This window comes from Epargyreus clarus, unplaced genomic scaffold (genome assembly GCF_041222505.1).
Source record: "Epargyreus clarus isolate Ecla_fem2 unplaced genomic scaffold, WU_Ecla_fem_2.2 ptg000024l, whole genome shotgun sequence".
Lineage (NCBI taxonomy): Eukaryota > Metazoa > Arthropoda > Insecta > Lepidoptera > Hesperiidae > Epargyreus > Epargyreus clarus.
In genome coordinates, this window is record NW_027332231.1 from 2,746,426 (window position 1) to 2,765,127 (window position 18,702).

General features: G+C 35.5%; 1 protein-coding gene across 1 annotated transcript in view; it reads left to right on the plus strand.

The window, feature by feature from the left end:
• LOC140752147 (zwei Ig domain protein zig-8) overlaps positions 1 to 18,702 on the plus strand; it is a 340,703-nt gene that overhangs the window by 299,613 nt on the left and 22,388 nt on the right. The window contains exons 2-5 of the mRNA XM_073086330.1: positions 8,612 to 8,705; positions 10,352 to 10,503; positions 11,105 to 11,185; positions 18,027 to 18,110. Of these exons, the coding sequence (XP_072942431.1) occupies positions 8,612 to 8,705; positions 10,352 to 10,503; positions 11,105 to 11,185; positions 18,027 to 18,110 (411 nt within the window). The remainder of the gene's footprint in view (positions 1 to 8,611; positions 8,706 to 10,351; positions 10,504 to 11,104; positions 11,186 to 18,026; positions 18,111 to 18,702) is intronic.

Sequence of the window (18,702 nt, forward strand, 5' to 3'; positions counted from 1 at the left end):
CTACTACGAAATATAAAAATATTATAAAAACAGCAACCGGACTGCTAAAACATATAACTATGGCTAACTGCCAAAAAATGAGACATACATACGCTTTAAAAATATCACTTACCCTTAGTAATGTATAATATTTTAAATAAATTTTAGTTAAGTACATAGTGTTAAAGTAGGCGCTCGAAATTATATTATATTTACTGGATCATGACATAAAAAGTGTCCAATATGTGCAGAGAGTAAAATTTATTAAATTACTTGCTGACCCGGCAAACGTTGTGTTGCCATATAAATAAAAAAAATGTTAAGGGTGAACAACCCTTATCACTTAGGGGTGTGAAAAATAGATAGTAGCCGATTCTCAGACCTACTGAATATGCATATTATATTTGGTGAAAATCGGTAAAGCCGTTTCGGAGGAGTACGGTAACTAACATTGAGACACGAGAATTTTATATATAAGATTTTGACTTGACAACTAATAATACAAATAATACATATTACAAATATTACAAACTTTGATCCAACGTAGAATCGAACCCACAACCCACAGCGGCGTAATGCTACATCGCTACTTCTCCAGTATTCGAATCGAAGATATAATTTAATCTGGCGTTTAAGATCAAAGGATACTTCACAGAGCCATTTCAAAAATGTTAATACTTCGGCAAGTCATTCGATTACAATCAAATTCTACAGTCAATTCTGATTACAATCTTCCGATACTGAAATTTTATCACCCGTGCCGTTAAAGTTCTTAACAAGATTATAAAATTTTTAGAGATCTTGTTTAACTTTGACGTCTTCGAGTTTTTTAATAACTAATATTATTTTGCCTTTAGATTTATGAGATGGAGATTTATTTTAGTTAAGATATTATAAGTAAAATATCTTTTAGATCATTTAGGGGTTTATCATACTATAACAATCCCTTTAGTACAGAGTATATACTGCCCTGAAACATAAAATGTTCCAAGATTTGTTACCCGATAAGGCAAGCAATTCCTGACTATTCATTAAGGTTCTAATAATTATTTTTGGCTCTAAACGTTTATCTTTGTGTGTTTCCATATCACCCACGACAGAATATGTTTATTTACTTAATTTGCTTTTTATTTAAAATAATTCTGGACGAGGGTCTAGTCTCAGAGTGAGAGGGGTTTAGGGCGAATGATATATCACCATTCCTTCACCATTATGTCTAATGATGATGATTTTTTTTGCACATAAATTAGAAAAATCAGAGGTACGTTCCTGGTATTTGAACTTCGAACCCCTAATTGTGATGCCCAGTTTCCACCACCAATCTACCATTGTTTTTGCAGAGTCACCAGAATGTAGTGAAAGTAGTGTACACTATAAATAGTTGCTAAAGAATAGACAACATTGTCTATGTTCCCGAACTTTGACTTCCGAACAAATGGCCAGAAGTTCAAAGTAATTACGTTTACAGCCTGAAGAAACAGAGCCTTCGCTGATGAACTGCCGTGACCTTTGCAACATTTGAGGGTTAATTGCTATAGATTAGTAAATTGCTAGGAACTAAAAGTTAGTTTTTGTCTTTCTAATTTCCTTTCTAAAAGAGCTTTCTAAAAGATTTTAAATATCATTTAATTTAATGAATTGTAATAAATAGTACATCCACCTGATAGTATGTGGGTACTGCCACCCATGTACATCTGCAATCAACCCCAGATAGGATTAGATACTCCTATCGACCACAGATGCGCCGCTACCCCTGAGAACTAAGATGGAACGCCTCGGAAAAGTTGGTCTACCTTGCAACACCCTTCAAACCAGAACACAGCAGCGTTTAACACTACTGTTATTAGGCAGAAATGGCGGTGGTGCCGCCGGTGTCGAACCACAAAGGTTCCTACCACCATCTTGAACTTACACACATTGTAACGAAGAATACTTTTTGTTTGCCATGACACGAGTCTGATACGCACTATGCCTGTTCATGTAAATGAGCACCAAGGAAATTAAGCAAGGCGTTATATATGAAACGAGAACATTGCAAATTGTGTAGACGCTTGCAATCTTTTATCTCACATGAGTTACTATAGCTCGGAGTTTCAAAGGAAGTTACTGAATAAGTTCAGCTTATTGTTGCAGTTCTAACTGTTATGCGCTTGTATTGTGAGCGATAAACTAGTAACGAGTTAAATATGGCAATACTAAAGGTAGAAAATTGAATATTAACACTAAAATTTGTTATAGTCCGCGCCAAACTGCTAATCCGCTCCGAATATAGGAACTAGTCGTAATAGCAATTGCAGCAATAGTACATAGCTGCGTTAGTGTGCCCTTACGTTACAGAGTATATACTAATTAAACTTGCGCGCAACAACTTCAGAGCGGACTAGAAGTTCGGCGCGGATCTGGAACCTTCTCAATTATATTTAAATTTATAACGAATCAACTGCCTGTAGTATTTTAACTTTTATCATTTCTATTATAATACCAATAACATGATATTCATCATCATAAGTTCATTCAAACTTTTAATTGAAAAATGAATTATATTTTATAAAAAAAAAACAATCGCCTATCGCTAATCCGTCCAAAGTAGAACTCATAGCTCCTCCGGTAAATGATTTATTAATGCTAATTAATACTAGAATATAATTCCATATGTACACAAATACACAAATGCATTAATACATATTATCGTACATATTATATCTTGATTATAACTAAATTTATTCACTTTAAGGAAAAATCTTGATCGCTTATCGCTTACTAGTTCGCAGTAAGACCAGTGTACGTAAAGTAACTGCAAAGCTACTACAATTTGTAGCGCATTTTCCTGTAGAACGGTGTATAGGCTACTCGAATTTGCACCTTTTGCCAAAGGATCGTGCAGTGCGAGCGAATGTCATCCATTTTCTTTGAGCAATTTAAGCCGGTGTGAGGTATGGTGTAAGAAATTAATCGACTGTACCTCATACACCTGGGTACTGGGGAGTTTGGTGGAATATTACTAGTTTTATGAAGGAAGTAATATTTCCGAAGTAATACGTGTATTTATACATATGCCGTCTTATTAAAGTATGGAGGTATCTCCCGTATTTCTGCGTTATGGTAAAATATGTACTTGAAGATTCTACTCCTTTGTGAATCAATTCCGAAGATCTCTTATGCCCATTTCGACTGAGATGGTCATAGTCGCTATATACGTAATTTAAAAATATGTAAAATTATGTAGGAATACCAAAAAAAAGAAATAATTAATAATTGAGTCGATTTATGACACTAGATGGTTCAGATTCCGACTTCCAATTAGACAGGTAAATGACGAATATGTTCTTCTGTTTGTGTACTCGTCTTTTTGTATGTAGATATACCTTTTTTTTCTTTTTCTCGACTGGGTAACCTTCAAAAGGTACCCGGAGTCGTGGGAGTGACACGGGGCTATGTGGGACTTTTACCGCCCTAAAACCCCCCCGGTGGCCGTCCCCAGCGCTGCATTGAGTACTCCGGGATCTCCAAAGGAACGCGACCGGAGTCGTCTCAGCGCACTGCCCCGTCGGGATGTGGATCTACCTAAAGTTACGTATAAAGTATTGCATATATTAAAAAACGTGTTTGCTAATTACTTATTAATGATTTGGTGCTCAAACATAAATGCATAGTTATTTCTCTAGGAACACGCTAAGCGATTGTTATAATCACGCAACACCCCTAAATCAGGGGCACGCGATCCAAACGGAATTAATAGTAAACCCTTAGCTTAACGGGAAATAAGATATCTTCTAATATTGCCCAAACAAATCGAACAAAATAAAACAGACAGTTTTGGTATCCAAATTCACTTTTAGGATTGTGGTAGGGTAGTGTCCCACTGCTGGGCACGGGTCTCCTCTCAGAATGAGAAGGATTAGGTCATAGTCTACCGCGCTGGTCAAGTGCGTATTGGTAGACTTCACATACCTTTGAGATTTTTTTTATAAATCTATCAGGTATGCAGGTTTTCTCACGATGTTTTCCTTCTCCGTTTTAGCAAGTGATAATTAATTTCTAATATTTCGAAAAATTAGAGGTGCGTGCCGGGGATTTCTACCTCGGACCCCTCGATCGAGAGGCAGAGTTTTTTAACCGTTAGGCTATCACTGCCATCTCCCATCGACATACATATATTTCAGGATTTATTATCAATTGCTACCAAAGGTAATAAGATGCAGATGTAACTTTTACTCCCCATGTTCAGTCTATTGATACTACAGTTGAATGTATTTGACAGCCATTCATAAAATAAAAGCATTTCATGTGGTACATCACTAGTGGTCCTACCGACGATCAAAGAGACTAATCGCGCGTTAACGAGTTCGGCTGCCGTGCTAGTTAATGACGCGTCCCTCACAGACCACTACCTAGCTTACTACGAAAAGGGAATATTATTATACAGATTTTTGTAAATATTCATTAATATGTTTCTAATAAAATTTCACTGTTTTAATATTTTTTTTCAATGGAGTAAACTAATACTCGATTATTGAGTTTAAGTTTATTATTTAAAGACTAGTAAAAAAAAATTGAAATAAATCTATGCAGAGGAATATATTCGTTCTGTTTGTATTTCAATTTAAATTAAATATAAGGAGAGCTACAGTGTTAATCTTGTACTACCTGCAAAGAACTAATACAACTAGAAGTGTACTACTACCTTCAGCACAGAAACATCGTAGACTCGGTCAAAGAGACTAATCGCGCGTTAATGAATTCAGCTGCCGCGCTAGTTAATGACGCGTCCCTCATGGACCACTGCTTAGCTTACAACGTAACTGGGACATTATTCTGTGGGTTTTTTTTTTTAAATTGATTACGTTAAATAAACAAACAAAATACAATACATCTAATCATAATAAACTTTAGGGAAGATAGGGGTCGTATCTGCAGTTTTTCTAATATGATTAAACATAAATCCTTATATGTCTCTATCGTATCCTGGTTTATAATTGTTAGTAGCAAAATAAACCTAAAACACATAATTAATTTTACGTCCCAAGTTTTTACTCAGAGATTACTACATAAATATAAAATAAACAGAACAAAGGTATTAATCCTATTCCAAGTGCTTCGGACAGGTACAACTAGAAATGAACCTCTAGATCTGAAAAGTCGTAGACTCGGTCAAAGAGACTAATCGCGCGTTAAGCAGCCGCGCTAGTTAACGAGTCCCTTACGGACCACTGCCTAGCTTACTACGAAACCGACATTATTGTAACTATTTTGATAATTTCTTATCAATTTTAGACAAAATCACTATATTTTTATGGGACATAATTAGTAAGTTTAATAGGGACTACTAAAATGACTATAATAATATTCCAAATACAGTCGATGAGTTGCTAGTTGTTGTAAGTATCTGTCCCTTATGATAGATCATAAAAGATTAAATCGAAACAAAACTATAAATTAGAACAAATATCAAAGGACATGTCATACGCCAGATACAGCTAAAAATACCTGTCTCCAGAACCGTATCGATGTGAAGCATAGGTCTATTTACGCACTAATCAGTTCAGCTGCAGCGGCAGTTAACGCGTGACTTACGTGCCACTAAAGAAACCAGCGCACTATTGTATTGTCTTTCATGATAATATAGCCTGACTTAGAAATCTTTTCTATTATTCTTATACTAACTTGAAAAAATACAATTGAGTATGTTCTTGTAAGACATCTTTGATACGTATATAATTAACGCGGTATTTATTTGATGAAAAATGTTATATCTTAAAAAAAGAAAGGATAAAAAATAGCTCTACAAGCTTTTCAACAAAATATCTTTACGCAGGCAGTACCTATCTTGTTAAATGTTTATTTTCTTTTTTGTTGGAATAAAATAATATATTTGTACAGAAAAGCAAAAGTGAAAAGAGATGGAGTTACGATATTTAGATTTATGTGCATTGCCTTCTGTGATGTACTCGTATTGTGACATACGCGATCAAAGAGACCAATTGCGCGTTAATGAGTTCAACTGCCGCGCTATTTAATGATATATCATTGCATACTGGCTGCCTATTTTACCGCGATGCGTAATGATTATTAGTCATTACCAATTCGTTTTAGATATGAATTTGCATGTCATGGTTTTCAATTAAATAACATAAATTAATCGATTGTAATGTTATGGAGTTTGGTAGAGATGCATATGTGAAATCAATTTGTTTACGGCAACAACAATATAAAATTAAACGAAATAAGCGCAAATTAGATAAATCGCACCATCATTAAAAGTTTATTTATCAGGGATAAATAATACAAATAAATGTAGTTCAAAATAGTAATGTAAATACGTGATTTTAAATTAAACATAATATTATCTTTTAATAACAGATAATACCCTGATCGTCCATTTCTGATTTACTCTTCAATAATTAAAATACATGTAAATACATGTAAATATGTGATACATGTAAATCCATGGTAGCATACATTTAAATAAACATAATAGCGGAAAATATTTTAGAACCAAGCTTAGAGAGGCGTATATAAATACAATTTGTGTCATTGCGTTACATTTATATAATACTTTCGTTTCTTTTGAAATAAGTAAAATTTCTGTTGATATTTATAAATAACTCAACCACAGGGCTATGCGTTGGATTATTTCAGATTTTCGTTACTGGCCAAATTAACGTAAAAATATTTTAATCAATAAATATATAATTTTAATAACTTAAATAGGATTCGCATTAGCATAGCTAACTATCGACTCGACATAACACATACCATTATGTTTATTTTACCTGTTCTCTTACAAATGAGTCGAGCATCTTGGTCTTCGGGAGGAGTAACTCATCTGATATCGGTTTCAGAATCCTAGTTCTCCAGGGAGTTAGTTACAGATGTCCACGGTCGGCAGTGACCCTTATGATCTACAAAAAAAAATTGAACATTTTCGAACTCAAGTCGTTTAGAAATAAATTTCGTATAGAAATAAATAATAAAAATATATAACATAGTAACAAAACCGGTTAAATAACATTTAAATCCCATTACATAACAATTGGTTAATAGAACGCGTAGACCTAGCCAGCTGAGTTAATTGGTTGTATTTATGTAAAGCGTTTAGTTCTGCCCAAGAGTATGTCGGCTAAAAGCCAAATAGGGCACCGAGAGACGTTTACATATTATTCGAGTAATTCAGTGGTTACGTTTAGTGGTGTATAAATTAAATTGCTTTTTATAATGTAAATAGAGATGGGTTACATTTCGTTATATTACGCTGAATTAATTTTGTGTCTAGTCTGGGTTTTTATTCAGAACATCTCTTTTTATGTTAAGGACGAATTATAATTAATTTAGGTCTTGCTTAAATGTCAAGTAAAATATTACGTAAAACCCTACAAAATACAAGTTTTTCTTAATCATATGCTTTACTCGTAAAATAATTATAATCATCACTCTGTTACTGTCCCTCTGCTGGGCATGGTTCTTCTCACATAACAAGAGTTCAGGGTATATTACGCTACCCTGTAGGTTGCAACACTTCACATGCCTTTATATTCTTTATAATTAGGCTTGTAGGGTTACTCACATTGTTTTCCTTTAGGGTTGAATTCTAATTAATTCTTAATACTCAAATTGTTTTTGAAGGATTCGAACCCTACCCTAAATTGTCTAATTCATCGTTTTAATAGTTATGTACTTACTACAATACAATATTTTCAATGGTTAATTTTTAAGCTCTTACATTACGTTAACATCATTGCTCTAAAAATTATTATGCGTCAAGAAGCGTCGCAAGAATATCCCTTAACTTATATTATACTGCACTATATTACATTACATTTAATACATGTGCTGTTCAAGCGCTCCAAAATGATAAAAACAAAGTGAATACGGAATTCACTCCCACTTTGCCTTTTAAGAATAATTGTTTCCCACAAATACATTCCGTTCGCAAATACCATTTTATTCCCCATAAAAGCGTTTAAGCAAACAATGTAAACATACCTACGTATAACAATGAAGAATTCTGGCAGAAAATGTTATAGAAATATTTTCTCTATCAATAATTCATGCGAGTATCGTTTGATTCGTTTGTTTTCTAACTTCGTTGAAATTTATTATTATGGAAAATACAATGATTTCAGTAATATTCGTATTTGTATGAATAACTAAATAAAGTAATTAATTATTGTCGGTGATTTAAAATATATATAATGATATTAAATGGGAATTTCACGGAAAAATAACCGTATATTTAATGTTTAAAAATATTAAGTACCTACCCGCAAAAAATTCAAAGATGGAAACAGGACGCGAGGACCTCGACTAATGTAAACATTTTGATTACAAAAAGTAGAGGAATACAAATCCTAAATATTAATTGAAAAGTCCAAGATAGCTTCTTATATTTTTTTTTAAACCTACATGTATTACTCTCCAACAACCCGTATGAGAACAACAACAACAACAACATAATCTACAACGATTATGCCGCAGACCTGCCCTAATACAACAATGTATAAACAACATATTGCATTACTACCTAAGAGGGTACATTTAATCTAACCGAACGTCTCCAACAATTCTAAGGATAAATAATAGCAAGTGTCCTATCAGTTTTCGAAACACGTTTAGAGATAATATATCGTTTCAGATGCTATGGGGAGTGGCTGGCGGGATGGGCATGTCGCTCGCCACAGCTGTCTTCTGCATGCTCCCACTCTTCACCTCGTCCACTGGGGATATACGTAAGTTATTATGTATTTTGCTCTATATATTTCTACAAAGATACTGCAGAGTTTTTAAGCTAAGTTACTGGTAACTAATCATGACTGAGCATAGCCTAATGAAACTTGAACTCGCAAGTGGATTTGAGGCTTAAATCATAGGCTCTTAGGCATAACCCTTTGATATTTCGAAGGTACGTACGTATACATTATAAACTAATAGCTCTTTAAAAATGTTCCCAAAGGCGTGTAAAGTCTACTAATTCATACTTTAGGCAAGTAAGCGCAGTTGTGTAAGACCTAAATTCACGTTATCTTGAACAGATATCCGTGCCCAACAGTGAAACAGTAATGGCCCAGCAGCCCAGTGGTTTGAAACTACTACTTTTGTTCCATTATGGTCCCAATGCCCTCGCTACGTCCTTTTGAACTAACTACTACTAGTAAATAATTTTCATGCATGTTTCTACTTACTTCCAGGTACTCATATATTGTAAAATAAAATTAATGAAATAATTAAATCTAACTTAAACTTTAATGAATTAAGCCAATCAGTGATTTATTATGGAGCCTAATATTATTTTAATGTTCTTCCTACAAATATATTCCCAATACACATCTAATTTAGTTCAAAAACAACTGCCACAGATTGCGAGTAAAATATTTTCAGTTACCTTTTGTGTGGTTCGTTAACGAATGAAAGGTAAAAATGGTTTAAAAAATATTTCAATAGGTTACCTACCTAACGAGTGTATTGTGAGTTGTGTATGGACATAACCTTCTCAATTTTGCAGCTATTGTGTTATTTATCCCAATACAAGAGTATAAGGTATCCAAATTAGTATTGTTTGTAATAGAGTAAATTTAAACATTTTGCAAAACATATTGTACCTATGTATGCCTTAGGCCGCGTTGAAAAATTTTTTTTCTCTAGCGTTCACACTTTTTCGTTCACTACTTTCATTACTTTTTCTTCAAAATCAACCTTATTATCGTTTCGTTGTGTGAACGAAACGATAATACGTCACTATGCTTTGCGTTACCACAATTGTTTTTTTTTTATAATATAAGAGTAGCAGACGAGCATGCAGTCCACCTGATGGTAATTGGCTACTGCCGCCCATGGACATCTGTAATCAACCCCAGATAGGATTAGATATTCCTACCTGAGGTCGGCCACAGATGCGCCGCTACCCCTGAGGACTAAGCTGGAACGCCTCGGAAAAGTCTGTCTCCCTTACCACACCCTTCAAACCGGAACTCAGCAGCGCCTAACACTGCTGTTATTAGGTAGAAATAGGTGTGGTGATGGTGCCGCCGGAGTCGAACCACAAAGGGTTCTACCACCTTCAGAATTGTAGATGCAGTCTGGCGTTCTCGGTTACTTTCTCTAGTGATCACAGTATACCTGCCCTTACTGTCATGCCCTTGTATTGAAGTATGAGTTAAAGAAATGTTGTCTTAACACGAAGCTTTTCGACGTCATCAAGGGTAGCGAGCAACGCTTCTATACGCTCCGGATTGTCCTTTGTGGTTCGGACGAAGGTTTCTACCACCTTCAAAATATTTTATCTTCTTCATCTACATATAGGCAGCAGTGACCACATCTCAAGTGGACTGTGTTGTCATTTGCTACTTAAATATAATAGCTATGTACATCTTTGCAGGTCACCACGGCGCGTCCCGAGCCCGGGGGTGGCGCGGTGGAGTTCAACCCCTAGCAGACGTCACCGCTAACAATTCAGTCAGCAACATCACTGCCCAGCTGGGTGGGACCGCGTACCTCCACTGCCTTGTGGGGCATCTGAGCGAGCGAGGCGTAAGTCTTAAACTTGTACTTATAATAAATACTATATACTTATAATACTTAATAATAAATAGGAATTTAACTTTGTTTAACTTTGATTGTAATACTTATAAAAATTAAAAAAGACATGACCACTTTAGAAGTTATTTTACACCTTAACAACTTTAGTTCAATAATATCATTCCCTTATGACTGACCGGCCAAAAGTGAAGAAGGTTCCAGGTTCGATCCTTGGCCAGAAAAGTATCTAAAAATGGATTTTGATTTCTGTCATGGGTCTGGGTGTCTGTGTCTTTATGTCAATAGCATTCCCTGCACAAGGTATCCTAGACAAGGGCTATGAGTGTAAAAGTCATATTTAGACCAAAATAGGTATACAAACGAATTATGTAATTTTTGTACTAACCCACTATGAAAAGCACGCTACCAGTGCCTTTTTTTGCGAGACATCTATATTTTAAGTAATACAAAAAAACAGACATAGTTAAAAATATTCCTCTTTCTGCACTCCTGAACAGAGTCACTAATTAGTTGACTTAATCAAACTAATAATGAGTGAGCTAAAGTTATGAGATGATGATGAAAGTTGCCTAATTATACCATTTTATTGCAGCAAGTATCCTGGATCAGGAAGAGGGACTGGCACATACTCAGCTCCGGGAAATTCACGTACACTAACGATGAAAGGTTCCAGGTAAGTTATAATTAGCTAACTTTATTACGTGGTTAATGGTGCACTGGGGTGCGTTGGGCGTGAAATTTGGAACTTTTTTATATGGCGGAGGGTAATGTTTTTTGAGCGTAAGTAGTTCATACAGAATGTATGTATTTATGTATGGTATGTGTATCTATGATGTATGTCTTATTCTTTGGCACACTCTACAGCCCAAACGGCCTAATGGATTTAAATCCACCAAAATCATATTAAAACATGAGGTGGAGATAGATTCGTCTAAATTGTGGAAGTGACATTGCATATTTAAACAGTCTAGTTTTTGGTTTTAAATAATTTTCTAGTTATACGACTACAGAGAAAGCACCACTGCCATACCTATTTGGCATAGTATTAGGCGCTGTTTTGCTTTGAAAGGTGTGGGATGGGAGAAATAGTTATCCGAGGCGTACCAGCTAACTCAGGGGATGTTGCCCCTCTGCAGTCAACTCTCTGTTAGGCATCAGAGGCCAAAATCAGACAAGAATCTAGTCTTAGCTGGCAGTATTTTGGACTGGCCGAAATACTAATATGAATAAAGTGGTAAATTCAAAATTTATAATTTGACGTTTCTGACACAACATATTTTTATTTTATGGTGTTTTTATATCTGCATTATTATCATTGGTATACAGGGGAACAAAATTATTATTCCGGATAACACCAGTGACCTAAAATCATATAGTAAAACTTTAATAGATCTTCTTATATTAGTAACTCTTTCAAAAATGATATCATAAGCATTATATTGCCACCCTACACTGCCAGACGCGACCTACCTACACTACATATGCTTACCTACATGTAGATCCCTCTATTCCTCAATGTCACCTGACCCGAGTGAATAACGTCCACTGGTGCCCCCTATGACCTATAAATCAAATCGCCCGAGAGAGCCAAACCGACTTTTATTATTTTTAAGTACCTCTAAATCATTCTTATAAGAACGTGGTTGGTTGAATGCAGTAATGGATCTTATGGTATTTAATTAAAGCCTAGGAAGCTGACATTATCCGTATGAAAAAACTAAAGTAGAATAAGTTTTAATGATTCAACTAGTAACTAGAAAGGTAAAACAAGTATGGTTCGACCAGGGAGGCATCGTCGTAAACACATGACTGTCCCACTGCTGGGCATGGGTCTTCCTCTCAGAGTGAGGAGTTTAGACCATAGTTCACTTCTGTGGCCAATGGCCTATTGGTAGACTTCCTACGTCCTTTAACTTTTTTTTCGAATTCTCAGGTATGCGTAATGTTTTCCTTCAGCGACGTTAAACATCAGAGGTGCCAAGGATTTGAACCTCAGACCCCCTATCAGAGGCCGAGTTTCATAAAGACTAGTCTATCACTGCTTTTTGCGCGAATCCGTTCTGACGTTTCAGTGGAAGAGTGTGGGTGCCAGCTGTCCTACATGTGAGGTGACCACCTTGGTCTTGAGGAGTAGCATCTGTGATCGACTTGGGCGTGATTAGAGCACCAGTTTTAAATTGGGTTCTTACAGATGCCCAACGTCCATAGGTGGCAGTTACCATCAGATGGACTGCAAGCTCGTTTGCAACTTCAATCTTATAAAACAGTGAAGTACTTACTCAGTAGCTTTTACGCTTTAAAAACACAAAGACACTATTTCCAAATCCGATCTCGTAATAAGAAGGGGATATTTTTTGCAACTGGTATTCCTTTTCCTCTACTTTCGCAATTTTCACTTTATATCCAACATTATCGTGTTCTTCCTGTCAAATAATGAAGGAAGCGATAAAAAAGGGGATGTCGCGATAAGGGACGCTAACAGGATAGTGATGACAGTCAAATTAATTTTCTCCCTATAAAATATTAGGGGAGTCACTGTAATTTGCATGAAGGTGCTAAGTCAACTTTTAGGAACAAGCAGACCTTACTGGTATGAATATTTTCGCCACAGTATAGAAGACCAGGATTCGAATCGCAGACATGCGTCTCTATTTGCACGCATTTTATGATGTGTGTAATATACATAGTATATACACATTAATGTTTTGTTTTTTTTATAATATAGGAGTAGCAGACGAGCATGCAGTACAACTGATGGAAGTGGCTACTGCTGCCCATGGACATCTGTAATCAACCCCAGATTAGATATTCCTACCTGAGGTCGGCAACAGATGCGCCGCTACCCCTGGGGACTGAGCTGGAACGCTTCGGAAAAGTCTGTCTCCACACCCTTCAAAACGGAACACAGCAACGCCTTACACTGTTTTTATTAGGTAGAAATAGGTGTGTCGGTGGTGCCACCGAAGTCGAACCACAAAGGGTTCTACCACCTTCAAAAATGTACATATTATTAGATAAATATATATATATATATATATATATATATATATATCGATTATGATCACGTTCTTCAATGGAAACATTAAATTTGTGCCTGAGAATTCTCTTAAGAGAGAGAAAAGAAGAGAAGTCGGGACTTTACTACGTGGTAATCTGAGCGCCTTTCATTTTGAAAGAAATCAGGCTAAACCTCAATGTAAAAGTAGACTCGTACATGGACGGTATTGATATATTTTCGTTATAAACTTTATTATTTTTGTTTTAGGTCAAAAAGTTATAAAGATTTACACCTAATTTTTATAGCTATTATTTTTTCAAGATGGCAGCCGAGGGACAAGAATTGCGATAACGATTGACCCCAAGACAAAAAATAAAATTGAGTCCTTTGACTATTGACACTCAAATGTCATATTTAAATTGACTGTAGCTTACATTGTCAGTCGACTCTTTTAAAAATAAACTGCTATATATTACTAGCTGACCCGGCATACGTTCTGTTGCCATATAAATAAAAAAATGTTAAGGTTGAACAACCCTTATCACTTAGGGGTATGAAAAATAGATAGTAGCCGATTCTCAGACCTACTGAATATGCATATAAAATTTGGTGAAAATCGGTTAAACCGTTTCGGAGAATTTAATGTGTAAGATAAATACGTAAACCAGACTGCCTGATTGATAGAAATTTAGACTAATTAAAGGACCTTTGAATGCTCGAAAATCATTACACTACGTAAAAATATAAGTTTTTAAATTTCTTACCGAACCCTCAGTGCGAATCCAGCTCACACTTACCCAGTTTCTTTATCAAGGCTGTGATTTTTATTAATTTAGTTTTAAAGTCCAATAAAACTTTTATACGCCATGCAGTAGTTTCGGAGTGGGAGTTTAATTAAATTGTAAATGTTTCTCAAAGCGTGTTGGGGGCACGTTTAAATTTTAAGGGTACGTTCATACGTACTATTACTTTATGCCTTTTGCAATATAACTTCATAGTTATATTGCAAAAAGCATAAAGTAATTTTATGACTTTGTAAGAAGGATTTTCATTTTCTTGTGTGCTAATTTTAAATTGCAAAAATAGTAATTTAGACGATATACATCAACGCAAATTAGTTTTTAGAATAACCAAAGGGTTAAAAAAGCCTCCCTTGCTTATGCTGTATGTCAGTCTGTCACAAGCTCTATCTCTTTAACCGTAATATATTGACACTTAAAAAATCTACAGAGTATATAATTGTAAGAACAAATACTAAAAATAAAAAAATGAAAATAAATGGGGGCATACAAAAAACCGCTTTTTTTGGCACTTTTCTCTTTTTTCGTTGCTATCCCTGAGGGCTAACGTAGATCGCCTCGTGTCCTTTTTACGATTCACTTTAAGCTAGAACACAGTAGCGTTTAACACTGGCGTTATAAGGCAGTAATAGGTGGGCTTAAAACCGCAGTAGTACCAATTAGGGTTCGTCATCAACCCGTTATTGTCCCACTGCTGGGTACGGGTCTCCTCTCAGAATAAGAAGGATTAAGCCATAGGCCACCGCGCTGGCCACGTGCGTATTGATAGACTTCACATACCTTTGACATTTTTTTATATAATCTCTCAAGTATGCAGGTTTCCTGAGGATGTTCACCGTTTTAAGCAAGTGATAATTAATTTCTAATACGCACATAACTTTGAAAAATCAGAGGTGGGATTTGAACTCCGACCCCTCATTCGAGAGGCCGAGTTTCTAAACCATTAGGTTATCACTGCTTTTTTACGCCACGAAGGGTTACAACCTTCAATTTTATTACAATTTTTAATGAAACAAAATACTTATAAAAGTGTAGTATACAAATGGCTTTCCATGCGCGATTTTTTAATTGGTCGTGTAAAATTAACCGTTTCATATTTTACTGTAATTGGTTAAAGGTTAGCTTGATACATAAGCACTATATTGCAAATGATATGTTATTGTAAGCTAGGTTTATTCAGTTTAATAACTGACCTACCTAACAAATTATCCCTACAACCCAATTTTTATAACTTTTTGTCGTAAAACAAATAATAATAAACTTTATAACGAAAATACCTATATCACAATTTGAGAACAGATTTTTATTTATAACTTCTACTTGTCATGTTACGAAAAAATTACATCAGTGCATTTTGATAGAAGGATTTTCAAAGAAAAATTTTGATACAATAGATATTGACGGGAAATTGTCCTGAAAACGATTACCTCACAATCGTTTTCAGGACAATTTCGCGTTAATACGTTAATACACACACGCCCACTCAACACACACAAACGTTTCTGTCTCACTCCCTCCCACTCTATCTCTATCCGACAATAGCCACGTCGCCTCTTTGTGATAGATAGGTGATTCGTAATTCGATAAATTTCGAACTAAATCGTGCCGCAAACGCGTCATAGCTAGGGTTGGCAACTTTGGTAATTATTTTACACTAAATTTAGGTTTGTAGTAAATTTTACTTGTGAGTAGAACTAAAGTATTGGTGGTAACGATATTTAAAACACTCCTAAAATAGTATTTTATGAGGAAATCCAGAAAGTCACAATCCTTCGTTACTTATTGAATTTTTTTTTAACATAATATTTTTCGTTCTTTTGTCGTCTTTAAATGTTTCATGCGTATACCAACGTACTTACTTAAGTTAACCCGTCATAAATAATATTTCAAATAACCAATTTAATAAATATTTTAAATAATGAAAATATTTCAAAAATGGATATATTTTTGAATTATTCGTAATTATGGTCATTGCTTTATTGAAATCGAATGTATATATACATATTGACTATACCCTTGGCACATTTTTCGAATTTTGTGATCCACAATAAAATATTTACTTCACTTTCAATGTAATTAACAAACATCACCCTGTACATTATAATTGTGTTGGCAGCCCTGATAACAGGGCGCCATATTCGTCAACTGGCGTAAATTTTGCGGCAGGCATGACAATTTACTGCTTAGTGATTATGAAAATGTTTTACACGCTAATTGGATGAACTAACGCGAATAATTATAACGCATGGACGATTAATAAACCGAATTTCAGATGGATCGAACTGTAGTTTTCATTGTATGTTAAATTTAAGGATTATATTTGGTGTTGTAGAACTGTGGATATATTGTTATAGCACGATATATGTATATTAGAAAAGCCACAATGAAGGATGGGGTGTTATATTATGAATTATATGCTCTAATATTTGCTTGCCTGCGATTCGATCCCTGGTCCATACGTAGGACTGAAATTAATACTTGGCGATAATTACCACAATCATACCATAGACCATAGAACTCTATCGTAGTTTATGCTCTAGTTGCTAGAATATCGAGCTATGGTTTAGATTTGTCTATTTTTTGTTATAATTATAAAACTATGATTTTTAAATTGTAAAAAGTAGTTTACATTATGATAAAGGCAAAATCTTCTAGAACATGCCTTAAAATAAAATCAATTCATAATTATTCTATTCATTAATAACATTTATTACTTTTTACAACTACTTATGTTCCGGCGATCTTACGAGTAGATCTTCTTTGAGTCTTTCAAATTAAAAACTTCAAAGGTCAATGTACCTGCCATTTTTGTGTGACGCACTTATGCTAAAATCCTTTGTCATCCTATTTCTTTACGCCTAAAATATACGTCAAAGAAATGATCCATCTGTCTGTCCAATTCTAGCCTGACTAGCACTAAAGGGAATTGAATCCCATTATCGCTAGCGAGCAGGTGTTTATTTTCTAAAGGTTAAAGTGTCTATTATATATTAGGGTTACGAACTTATTTAAGTATTCATTTCAGAATACCTACGTATGTACCTAGAATGATAAATACTTAATTTATGTCCACGGCTCCATAGGGGTCTGAAAGTATTATGAGAAGGTATTATTATTCGAATAATTGCATATTAAATGCCCCTTTTTAGGGTTCCATAACCAAAGGGTAAAAACGTGACTCAGAATCAAATCAGCCTCCGCTGTCCGTTCCATCTGTCTGTCTGTCCGAATGTCACAGAGGTCTATCTCTTCAACGGCTATAAATAGATACTAAAGTATTTATGCAAAATGTAAAATTCAAAGATGGTAGAACCATTTGTGGTTCGACTCCGTCGGCACCACCGCCACACCTATTTCTGCCTAATAACAGCAGTGTTAGGCGCTGCTGTGTTCCGGTTTGAAGGGTGTGGTAAGGGAGACATACTTTTCCGAGGCGTTCCAGCTTAGTCCTCAGGAGTAGCGGCGCATCTGTGGCCGACCTCGGGTAGGACTATCTAATCCTATCTGGGGTTGATTATAGATATCCATGGGCGGCAGTAGCCACTTATCATCAGGTGGTCTGCATGCTCGTCTGCTACTCCTATGTTAAAAAAAAACATACTGTAAAAAATATACTGTAACTGTAAGATAGTATAAAATTTATAGTTTTAAATCGTTTGTCTACTATTATACGAGTAGATATGAGTTATTTAAGAAATCGTTTGTTACATTTTCAGGTCCTGCACGGCGAAGGCTCCGAGGACTGGACGCTCCAAATCAAATTTGTTCAGAAAAGGGACAACGGGACATATGAATGCCAAGTAAGTTTTATTGTATTAACTCCAAAAAAATAATTCTATTGTAACCTGAAATTTGGATATGAAGATTAGCAGAACCCTTCATGTCTTAGAACCTTTGTCTCAGAACACACCACAATCACACTTAATTCTGCTTTAAAAGGTGGTTTAGGACGTGGTAGATCCGGCATGGGTAAACTGGAAAGGTACCATTAGCACCGCCATACTTATAACTAGCGTGCAGCAGATTTGCGTTTTGGTGAAAAGTTTTAGAAGCTAGCTGGCTTATATATGTGATGCGACCATCTTTATGCCTGGTAAAGTTCGAGGCAAACTTTTAATCCGCTCTGAATATAGAAACGAGTCGCGTCGCAACAGCAAATTGTAGATATTAGCGGTACAAAGACAGAGCGGGAGCCCCCGGCACCCGTCCGCTGCCCGCTCTCGCCTACGGGTACATGCCTGCGTTATTGTGCCCTTACTGTTGCTACGGAGTATATGCTTGTAGTTGTGTTCGACCGCATTGGCTCTCTGACTACATCTGCGTGCAACAACTTCATAGCGGACTAGAAGTTTGGCGCGGACTATAACATATGTATAAATCGACTTCAGGCTT